At 47.1% G+C, this 11,998-nt stretch overlaps 1 protein-coding gene across 4 annotated transcripts in view; it reads right to left on the bottom strand.

The window, feature by feature from the left end:
- The window catches only part of MARCHF2 (membrane associated ring-CH-type finger 2), a 90,254-nt gene that overhangs the window by 37,125 nt on the left and 41,131 nt on the right, over nucleotides 1-11,998 (bottom strand). For all 4 annotated transcript variants that reach the window (XM_026659689.2, XM_026659688.2, XM_026659690.2 and 1 more), the window contains one exon: nucleotides 6,989-7,184. In XM_026659689.2, the coding sequence (XP_026515474.1) occupies nucleotides 6,989-7,184 (196 nt within the window). The remainder of the gene's footprint in view (nucleotides 1-6,988; nucleotides 7,185-11,998) is intronic.

The raw sequence follows: 11,998 nt of genomic DNA, 5'->3' as shown, positions 1-11,998 counted from the left end.
GGCCAATAACGTCGAATTCCGTCCACACTACCCCAAATCCGACCCGCTAAGGCCGATTTTAGCGCTAATCCCCTCGTCGGAGGTGGAGTAAAGAAACCGGTTTAAAGGGCCCTTTAAGTCGAAAAAAGGGCTTCGTCGTGTGGACGTGTCCAGGCTTAATTCGATTTAACGCTGCAAAATTCGACCTAAACTCGTAGTGTAGACCAGGCCTAACACACATGAGCAAATATTAATGGGGGATTTTAACTTCCCTTATATCTGTTGGAAGACTATTACAGCAAAACTTAATATGTCCTGCAAATTCTGAAAATGTGAAGGAAACAAGTAGAGGGTCATCCACTGTGGATCTGGTTTTGACGAACAGCGACAAATCAGTTGCAAATGTGAAGGTGGTCAGGAATTTGGGAAGAAGTGATCATGCTCTGATGAATTCAAGATCCTATGGAAAGGAGGACATGAGAACAGCAAAACAAGGACACTAGACTTCAGAAATGTGGATTTCAACCAATTCAGTGAAATAGTAGGCACCAACTCATGGAAAGACCAATTAGGAAGAAAAGGAGCCGAAGGGGGCTGGCAGTTCCTAAAAGATGTAATACTAGAGGCTCAACATCAAGCTATTCTAGCACAGAGAAAAGGTAAGAAGAGCCAGAGGAGCCAACATGGCTGCGCAAGGAGCTTTTTAACAATCTAAAAACCAAAATGGATACATACAGGAAATGGAAGGAGGGGCATTTCACCCAGGAAGTATACATGGGAATAGTACAAGCGTGTAGGGACAAAATCAGAAAAGCCCAGGCAAAGAATGAGTTACAGCTGGCAAGGAATGTTAGAAATAACAAGAAGGGGTTCTTCAAATATGTCAGGGTGGTGTGGATCTGCTGCTCAATGGAGAAGGTGAGCTGATAAAGGAAGATGATAGGAAGGCAAAGCTACTTAATGCTTACTTAGCTTCAGTCTTCTCACAGAAAATAACATGTGACCGGATGACCATAGTAAACTTACCATAGACAATAAACTTACTTTTATAAACCGTTCAGGAAGGACAGGCAGGGCAGAAAAGGTGGGGGAGTTGCGCTGTATGTAAGAGAGGAGTATGACTGCTCAGAGCTCCGGTATGAAACTGCAGAAAAACCTGAGAGTCTCTGGATAAAGTTGAGAAGTGTGAGCAACAAGGGTGATGTCGTGGTCGGAGTCTGCTATAGACCACCAGACCAGGGGGATGAGGTGGACGAGGCTTTCTTCCGGCAACTAACAGAAGTTGCTAGATCGCAGCCCCTGGTTCTCATGGGAGACTTTAATCACCCTGATATCTGCTGGGAGAACAATACAGCGGTGCACAGACAATCCAGGAAGTTTTTGGAAAGTGTAGGGGACAATTTCCTGGTGCAAGTGCTGGAGGAACCAACTAGGGCCAGAGCTTTTCTTGACCTGCTGCTCACAAACAGGGAAGAATTAGTAGGGGAAGCGAAAGTGGATGGGAACCTGGGAGGCAGTGACCATGAGATGGTCGAGTTCAGGATCCTGACACAAGGAAGAAAGGAGAGCAGCAGAATACAAACCCTGGACTTCAGAAAAGCAGACTTTGACTCCCTCAGGGAACAGATGGGCAGGATCCCCTGGGAGAATAACATGAAGGGCAAAGGGGTCCAGGAGAGCTGGCTGTATTTTAAAGAATCCTTATTGCGGTTGCAGGAACAAACCATCCCGATGTGTAGAAAGAATAGTAAATATGGCAGGCAACCAGCTTGGCTTAACAGTGAAATCCTTGCTGACCTTAAACGCAAAAAGAAGCTTACAAGAAGTGGAAGATTGGACAAATGACCAGGGAGGAGTATAAAAATATCGCTCAGGCATGCAAGAGTGAAATCAGGAAGGTCAAATTGCACTTGGAGTTGCAGCTAGCAAGAGATGTTAAGAGTAACAAGAAGGGTTTTCTTCAGGTATGTTAGCAACAAGAAGAAAGTCAAGGAAAGTGTGGGCTCCTTACTGAATGAGGGAGGCAACCTAGTGATAGAGGATGTGGAAAAAGCTAATGTACTCAATGCTTTTTTTGCCTCTGTCTTCACAAACAAGGTCAGCTCCCAGACTGCTGGACTGGGCAGCACAGTATGGGGAGGAGGTGACCAGCCCTCCGTGGAGAGAGAAGTGGTTCGGGACTATTTAGAAAAACTGGATGAGCACAAATCCATGGGGTCGGATGCGCTGCATCCGAGGGTGCTAAAGGATTTGGCGGATGTGATTGTGGAGCCATTGGCCATCATCTTTGAAAACTCATGGCGATCGGGGGAGGTCCCGGATGACTGGAAAAAGGCTAATGTAGTGCCCATCTTTAAAAAAGGGAAGGAGGAGGATCCGGGGAACTACAGGCCAGTCAGCCTCACCTCAGTCCCTGGAAAAATCATGGAGCAGGTCCTCAAGGAATCAATTATGAAACACTTAGAGGAGAGGAAAGTGATCAGGAACAGTCAGCATGGATTCACCAAGGGGAAGTCGTGCCTGACTAACCTAATTGCCTTCTATGATGAGAAAACTGGCTCTGTGGATGAGGGGAAAGCGGTGGATGTGTTATTCCTTGACTTTAGCAGAGCTTTTGATACGGTCTCCCACAGTATTCTTGCCTCCAAGTTAAAGAAGTATGGGCTGGATGAATGGACTGTAAGGTGGATAGAAAGCTGGCTAGATCGTCGGGCTCAACGGGTAGTGATCAATGGCTCCATGTCTAGTTGGCAGCCGGTTTCAAGCGGAGTGCCCCAAGGGTCGGTCCTGGGGTCGGTTTTGTTTAATATCTTTATTAATGATCTGGAAGATGGTGTGGACTGCACTCTCAGCAAGTTTACAGATGACACTAAACTGAGAGGCGTGGTAGATACGCTGGAGGGTAGGGATCAAATACAGAGGGACCTAGACAAATTAGAGGATTGGGCCTGAAAAAACCTGATGAGGTTCAACAAGGACAAGTGCAGAGTCCTGCAATTAAGGCGGAAGAATCCCATGCACAGCTACAGACTAGGGACCGAATGGCTAGGTAGCAGTTCTGCAGAAAAGGACCTAGGGATCACAGTGGACAAGAAGCTAGATATAAGTCAACAGTGTGCTCTTGTTGCCAAGAAGGCTAACAGCATTTTGGGCTGTATAAGTAGGGGCATTGCCAGCAGATCGAGGAACGTGATCATTCCCCTTTATTTGACATTGGTGAGGCCTCATCTGGAGTACTGTGTCCAGTTTTGGGCCCCACACTACAAGAAGGATGTGGAAATATTGGAAAGAGTCCAGCGGAGGGCAACAAAAATGATTAGGGGGCTGGAGCACATGACTTATGAGGAGAGGCTGAGGGAACTGGGATTGTTTAGTCTCCAGAAGAGAAGAATGAGGGGGGATTTGATAGCTGCTTTCAACTACCTGAAGAGGGGTTCCAAAGAGGATGGAGCTAGGCTGTTCTCAGTGGTGGCAGATGACAGAACAAGGAGTAATGGTCTCAAGTTGCAGTGGGGGAGGTCTAGGTTGGATATTAGGAAACACTATTTCACTAGGAGGGTGGTGAAGCACTGGAATGCGTTACCTAGGGAGGTGGCGGAATCTCCTTCCTTGGAGGTTTTTAAGGCCCGGCTTGACAAAGCCCTGGCTGGGATGATTTAGTTGGGAATTGGTCCTGCTTTGAGCAGGGGGTTGGACTAGATGACCTCCTGAGGTCCCTTCCAACCCTGATATTCTATGATTCTATGATTCTATGAATAAGGGGGAAGGGATGCAGATCTGGATAAGCAAAGAACACGTCAGAGATCTTCTGACCAATTTGAATGAATTCAACTCTGTGGGGCCAGAAGCTATGCACCCGAGGGTACTGAAGGAATTAGCGGAAGAAATCTCGGAGCCACTGGCAATAACATTTGCAAACGCATGGACGACAGTAGAGGTCCCAGAAGACTGGAGAAGGGCTAATGTAGCGCCCATTTTTTAAAAGGGGGGAAAAGGAGGAGCCAGGGAACTATAGACCAGTCTGCCTAACTTTCAATAGCTGGGAAGCTACTAGAGCAATGTATAAAACATTCAATTTGCGAATACCTGGAGGATGAAGGGGGTAACACTAGCAGCCAGCATGGATTCACCAAAAACAAATCATGCCAAACCAGCTTGATTTACTTTTCTGACAGGATAACTGGGTTGGTGGATAGGGGGAATGCAGTGGACATAATATACCTGGACTTCAGCAAGGCTTTTGGCACAGTCCCACATGACATTCTGATAGGTAAGCTGGAGAAATGTGAGCTTGGCAGAACTACACCACTACCCCGATATAATGCGACCCGATATAACACTAATTCTGATATAACGCGGTAAAGCAGTGCTCCGGGGGTGGGGTGGGGGCTGCACACTCCAGCGGATCAAAGCAAGTTCGATATAACACGGTTTCACCTATAACACGGTAAGATTTTTTGGCTTCCGAGGACAGCGTTATATCGAGGTAGAGGTGTACCATTAGGTGGATACATAATTGGTTAAACAACTGCAAACAAAGAGTAACTATTAATGGAATTAAGTCAGATTGCAGGGAGGTTTCAAGTGAGGTTCCACAGGGGTCTGTTCTGCCTCCGGTGATGTTTAACATCTTTATTAATGACCAGGATGTAGGAATAGAGAGCATTCTGATCAGATTTGCAGATGACTCAAAGCTAGGGGGGCTGCCAACACTTCGGAGGACAGAGCTAAAATACAAAGGGATCTTGCCAAATTGGAGAACTGAGCTATAGACAACAAAATAAAATTCAACAAAGACAGATGTAAGGTGCTACACTTAAGAGAAGAAAAACCAAATGCACAAAGTGTGGGATAACTGGCTTGGCAGCAGCACTGTTGAGAAGGATCTGGGAGTTGTGGTGGATCACAGCCTCAACATGAGTCAGAATGAGATGCTGTTGCAAAAAAAGCAAATGCAATTGAGTATGCGTCCAGTTTTGGTCACCAATGTATAGAAAGAATATGGAGAAATTGGAAAGGATCCAGAGGTGAGCAACTTCAAATACTTGGAAGGCTGCCATAAAAAAGATGGAGCAAAGTTGTTCTCTCTTGTCACAGAGGGCAGGACAAGAGGCAATGGATTCAAACTTCAGCATAGCAGATTTAGATTAAATCTCAGGAAAAACTTCCTAACTGTTAGGACAATGGAACAGACTGCCTAGGGAGGTTGTGGAAGGTGCTTTGCTGGAGGTTTTCCAAAGGAGGCTGGAGCCATCTGTCTGGGATGGTTTAGACACAGCAAATCCTGCATCTTGACAGGGGGTTAGACTAGATGACCCTTGTGGTCCCTTCTACCCTCGTGATTCTAACAAGTTTCAAATCTATTTAGCTTTGAAACCTCATCAGGCCTATTTAGTAAAATCTTGTTTTCTGATTAACTCAGCTACTGCCCCCTTGCACTGTAACTCACAATTTATTTATTCATCCCAGGGGAGACACATCTGCAAGCTCAGTGATGTTTTAGGCTAGGTCTACACTACGGGGGGGGAGGTCGACCTAAGATACGCAAATTCAGCTACGTGAATAGTGTAGCTGAAGTTGCGTATTTTAAGTTGACTTACCTGGCTGTGAGGACGGCGGCGAGTCGACCGCCGCTGCGCCGCTGTCGACTCCGCTTCCACCTCTTGCCGCGGTGGATTTCCGGAGTCGACGGAAGAGCCATCGGGGATCGATTTTATCGCGTCTTCACTAGACGCGATAAGTCGATCCCCAATAGATCGATTGCTACCCGCCGATTCGGCGTGTAGTGAAGACGTGCCCTTAGATATGCTCACCCTAAGCAGGAGACCCAAGCTCTTCAGCAGGTATAGTATAGTAGCTGCACAGTAATTTGATAAGTCTGAAAGATCAGTTGGTCAAAGATATCTTCCTCTCCTGTATGGAATGACCTCTACGATGAGCAGGAGATGTGACACTACAAACAGCCAGAGCAGACCTATCTAAAGAGGGGAAGGAACCGAACTTTCTGACCTACAAACCAAATGCTTTCACGTGTGTCAGGGTCACTCACCAAGGACTGGGTCCATGACACACAGCATCAAAAGTATACCATGCCTCATACACCATACATGCAAGATACACCAAGGAAATTAAATGCAAGAGAACTACATTAATGCAACATTGAGATATTAGATGTCAAAATACTGGGGAGGATAGGGAAGGAAAAATGACACTTCTCGAAGCCACATTACACATGAATATTAAGTTAATAAAGGGGACACCACATACAAAACAGAATTCTACCTATGTATGGACAACAGGGCAAATGAAAACAACAATTCTGCATTTCCACAGTGTTTTTGTTTGCAGTCTCAATCATAAAGGCAAATTTATAGTTCTCTGGCCTCCTCATTCATCCAATTTTGTCTGCCTCTAAGGAGGCTAACAACAAATATCCTAACCCCTACTCTCCAACCCTCCTCTAGGGGATACACCTGACTCTCAGCCAACATCCAGTCAGACCAAAGGAATGAACTCTGCTCTTCCACAGATTTCTTACAGCTCAAGTTACTATGTCAGGGCATTTTTATAATGCATCATATATACTCCTCACATTATATTAGTTTTATTAAAATTGAGGAAAAAGTACTATTTCCCAGTATTTTTTTTAATCAATGCTGGTTATAGTGCATTAAAAGGACATGATCAAATTGTCTATGTCCAAAACAAAGCTCTGGTTAAGAATGATCCACCGTGTGACTCTGGGAGACTGTTTCATCTATATGTAGGGCCCAAACTAAGTTATGCAACTTTTAAAAATAAACTATGCAGGTTCAATTTTTAAAAAACACTGAAGGAAGGAGATGGTTCATGTTTTGCTAAATACACAGCTTTACAGACAGGCTGAATGCAGGGCCCAAGGGACCTGACGGTACCCCAGAGTACTGAATTAAAAACTGTTACATCAGTCATTTTTCTTCAAAGGTAAAGAAAACAACATATGAAAAGCCAAGCAGGAGGAAAGTGGTACCTCTGTGAGGGGCCTTGGTCTTCTCTCTACGACAAACTCAGTGTGGCAGAGCTCACAGTAACTAGTGTTGGAGGAGGAGAGCCATTTTTCCAGGCAGCTCTTGTGCACGGTCCCCAGTGTTCCTGTGCAGTCGCAGGGAGAAAGCAGCCCCTCCCCATTTCCACCTTCATGGCAGATTCGACAGATGGGACCATCACTAAAGAAAGAGGCAAATAATGGGATGAAATTGCTGTCAGACTGGGAAGAATGGCACAGCCATGTCCAGAGAACATTGAGACACATCCCGCCATGCCCTGCAAGGGCATGCTAATGCTAGACAAGGTGCTGCATTGTGCTGGAGATTGGGGGACTCTTCAAAGCAAACTGCTGTGGCAGCAGATGACGGCATGTGGGCCATGTCAATAACTGCAAGGGCATTACTAAGAGTTACATCTTAGTCTACATTAGTACGTAATGAGGGAGCAAAAATTACAGTGGACCAGAGTCCAGAATGGCTACCTGTACTGCTGGGGAGGCTTCTAAAAAGCACCAGATTAAGATACTATGGATCGAATCAGAGTCTTCATTTTCAAGTGTACGCTGTAAACAGAAATATCTCACTAAAGAGCTTAGGGGCTCAGCTCTACGGCATACACAGCAATCGTGCATCTCCAAGTCATGAAATCGCAATGTTAAAAATCAGATAATTGAGACTATCACTTGCTTTCTCCCTCCCACCTACTCACATTCGGATGTGATTTTGGCAGTTGCTGTCTCAAAACCAGCTAGAACTAAAGACCAAGGCTGCATTCGAAATAAAAACAGATCATGCTCCCAAAAGGCATATCATGTGCTAATAAATAAAAGACCACTCAGCAAAATTAGTGGCATACTAAGCTTCTCTGTCCACCGCACTGCAACCAACTCCACCCTCCATTTGTACACTGTCCATGTATAGTATCTGCTCTGCAGGGCTAGGGGGCTATTTCTTCCTACATGTCTATAGAGGCCGGCCTAGCACACAGATTGCACTTTAGTAATAATACAATGCATGAATCATTCCCCTAGTGGTTTGAAATCTCACATAAAACAGCCATATTGGAATCAAGTGTGGAGGAAGCCAACACAGTAATCAGAGAGATTTGATTTTAAAGGTCAAGTATCTTCTGACCTGCCAGGACTAGAAAAGCTTTGGAAGACTAGTACAAATACTTTCAGGGCCTTTTAAAGTTTTCCAAGCAATGGTCCTGGGTTGGTGATCGAAATGAAAATAGTTCAGTCTGTTCATATATTCCTGAGGGTACCTTTCCCTGGGTCTTTCTGGAATTATGTTATTGTGCACGGTTAGCACAGTCCAAGGCTGCTCACCACAGGGTCACTGTCCAAGTAGCTCATAAGAGCATTTACAATTACAGAAAGAGAGACAGAGAAGCACAAAGGACTGGGTTGTGACAACAAAAGCTACAGAGAACTCTGGCAAAATGAGAATTTCTGCCTCAAAGATTCACATCGGTTTAGGTGGAATTTGCATTTTCAGTGATGAATCAATGCAATGCATAAAATTAAATTGCATGGAAGTGAAATGTCAGTTCCAGAATGCAAATAATCTGTCTTCAAGGAGTCTGGCCTGGTCATGCTGACTGCCTGGTTACGTTGCCCTTTCTGCCTCTCGTGGATCTAGTCTTACATTTAAGTGTTAATTGTTATATTGCCAAGTGTTTAAATTCAATGTAAATATAAGAAGTGTTTTAGGGATCACAGTGTGCCAGATACAGAAAAAGACATAGTGGAATCCCCCCAGGCGCCTCTTCACAGCATCAGGAAAACACTGCAGTGAAACTGCAACAGAAAGGTCATGTTGGGGGAAGTGCCAAGGAGCAGAGGGCGGGGCAACGTGGCAGGAAAGTCCCATTCAGGAAAGTTTTCAGAGTAGCAGCCGTGTTAGTCTGTATCCGCAAAAAGAACAGGAGTACTTGTGGCATCTTAGGCCTGGTCTACACTAGGAGGTTATGTCGAATTTAGCAGCGTTAAATCGAATTAACCCTGCACCCGTCCACACAACGAAGCTATTTAGTTCGACATAGAGGTCTCTTTAAATCGATTTCTGTACTCCTCCCCGACGAGGGGAGTAGCGCTAAATTCGACATGGCCATGTCGAATTAGGGTAGGTGTGGATGGAATTCGACGCTAATAGCTCCGGGAGCTATCCCACAGTGCACCACTCTGTTGACGCTCTGGACAGCAGTCCGAGCTCGGATGCTCTGACCAGCCACACAGGAAAAGCCCCGGGAAAATTTGAATTCCTTTTCCTGTCTGGCCAGTTTGAATCTCATTTCCTGTTTGGACATCGTGGCGAGCTCAGCAGCACTGGCAACGATGCAGAGCTCTCCAGCAGAGGTGACCATGCAATCGCAGAATAGAAAGAGGGCCCCAGCATGGACTGATCGGGAAGTCTTGGATCTGATCGCTGTGTGGGGCGATGAGTCCGTGCTTTCCGAGCTGCGATCGAAAAAACGGAATGCGAAGATCTACGAGAAGATCTCCAAAGCCATGACGGAGAGAGGATACAGCCGGGATCCAAAGCAGTGCCGCATGAAAATCAAGGACCTGAGACAAGGCTACCAGAAGACCAAAGCGGCAAACAGACGCTCCAGATCCCAGCCCCAGACATGCCGTTTCTATGAGGCACTGCATTCCATTCTAGGTGCGGCCACCACCACTACCCCGCCACTGACCGTGGACTCTGACGATGGGGTATTGTCGATGGCCGCTTCCTCGGAGATGTTCGCGGACGGGGAAGATGAGGAAGGAGATGAGGAGGACGAGGCAGTCGACAGCGCATACAACGCTGATTTCCCGGACAGCCAGGATCTCTTCATCACCCTCACGGAGATCCCTTACCAACCCTCCCAAGGCGTTAACCCTGACCCTGAATCAGGGGAAGGATCAGTCGGTAAGTGTTTTAAACATGTAAACATTTATTTTGATCAGAACAGGAATGGAATATTAACAATGGGTTTTTCATGATTACTTTGCCATAGGCGCTTTACTTTTTAGTCCTTGCCAGTGCAAGTCCTGCAAAAGTATCTCAAAATGTCCGGTTTTGCAGGATTACTTTGCCCTAGGCGCTCTACTTTTTAGTCCTTGCCAGTGCAGCTACTGGAAAAATGTGTCAATATGTCCGGGGATAGAGCAGAAATCCTCCTGGGACATCTCCACGAAGCTCTCCTGGAGGTAATTTGAAAGCCTTTGCATTAGGTTCCTGGGGAGAGCGGCCTTATTGCGTCCTCCATGGTAGGAAACTTTTCCGCGCCAGGCTAGCAGCAAGTACTCCGGGATCAGTGCCTCGCACAGCATGGCCGCATACGGCCCTGGTTTTTGCTGGCATTCACGCAGCATGCGGTCTTTCTCTGTGTCCGAGATCCTCATCAGAGTTATATCACTCATGGTGACCTGCTTTAAATTAGGGGAATGTTAGTATTGGGACTGATTGCCTGTTCCTTTACATAACTGTAACCAGTGGTTTACAGCCACGCGGTGGAGGCGGGACAGGGGCAGCATACAGGGATCTTTCCTGGGGACAGCCATGAGGGGGGTGGGACAGGGGCAGAGTTCATGCTGGCCGGATTGCCGGCAGCAGGAACTGGCCAACGCTAGGGGCATTGCTTTGAACGTGAAAGGAGGGCACTGCTACAAATTAAGCTTTCAGCAGCCAAAAGTCTACGGCTTACCATGTCCGCCTGCTAACCGAATTCCGCTGTCCTGCCCCGCTTGTGTGATCTGTACTCCAAGACCCCAGGCACTGAATGGGAAGGCCGAAAATTCGACCTTGTCCTGAGTGCGCATGTGATAGGTGCTGTGCATGGTCTTGTTCACAGAGAAAGACTATGTTCATTGCTCACAAAAATGTATCTTTGTGAGGAATTCACTCCCTTTTTCCCATCCCACAGCTGCGAGTGTCTCCCGACCTACCCCGGCATCCCCCTCCTAGAGGCTGGCGCAGATTAGGCGCCCAAAGAGAAGGACACGGGACGAGATGTTCTCCGAACTTATGGGCTGCTCCCGAGCCGAGGCGGCACAGCAGACCCAGTGGAGGGAGAACATGTCGCAATACCAGTGATCACACAGCGAATGGGAGGACAGGTGGCGGCAGGAAGACCAGCAGGCGACTCAAACGCTGCTTTGACTAATGAGGGAGCAAACGGACATGCTCCAGCGCCTTGTAGATGTTCTGCAGGACCGGAGGCAGGAGGACAGAGCCCCGCTGCAGTCTATCTCTAACCGCCCTCCCCCACCACAAAGTCCCATCCCCCCCTCACCCAAAGTCCCAAGAAGGAGGGGCAGCAGGGGCCGTGAAAACAGTCACTCCACCCCTGCAGACTGCTCAAGTACCAGACGGCTCTCATTCCCAAAGTTTTGATAAGTCCTTTCCTTCACTCCAAAAGCACCTCACCCAAGCCCCCGTCCCAGTGTCATCCTCTAACTGTGTAATGGTTAATAAAAAAAACGTTTCTGTTAATTACTGTTTCCATCAGGTTCTTTTAGAGGAGTGTGTGTTTGAAGGGGGGAAAGGGGGTTGGTAATTGGAGAGGACAGTCACCTTTACCAGGGTACAGACACGGGGGCAGGTTCAGCAGCAGGTCACACACACATTGCAGTCACTAGGCACCCTGGTCAGTCTGGGAGGTGGTTTTCATGTTCTGTGGGGGGGGGCTATGTGAGTTTGTGGCGGGGGAGGGCGGTTACAGATCTTATGCAGCGGTCCTTAGCCTGGATGACAGAGCCACGCAGCAGGGGATCTGTAACCGTCCTCCCCCGCCACAAAGTCACATAGCCCCCACACACAGAGTCCCGAAAAGGAGGGGTGGCAGGCTCCGTTGAAACAACCAGTCCACCACTGCGGACTGCTCTAGGAGCAGGAGCCTGTCATTCCTCGAGTTTAGAAGCGTCCTTTCCATCACTACACCCGCTCCCCACCACAGTCTGCGTCCCAGTTTCAACCCTTTACCACGAAACCCTTAATAAAGAAAA

The sequence above is a fragment of the Terrapene carolina genome, unplaced genomic scaffold, assembly GCF_002925995.2.
Source record: "Terrapene carolina triunguis isolate 2854851 unplaced genomic scaffold, T_m_triunguis-2.0 Scaffold662, whole genome shotgun sequence".
In the NCBI taxonomy this organism is placed as follows: Eukaryota; Metazoa; Chordata; order Testudines; family Emydidae; genus Terrapene; species Terrapene triunguis.
This window is presented reverse-complemented; position numbering and strand designations above follow the sequence as displayed.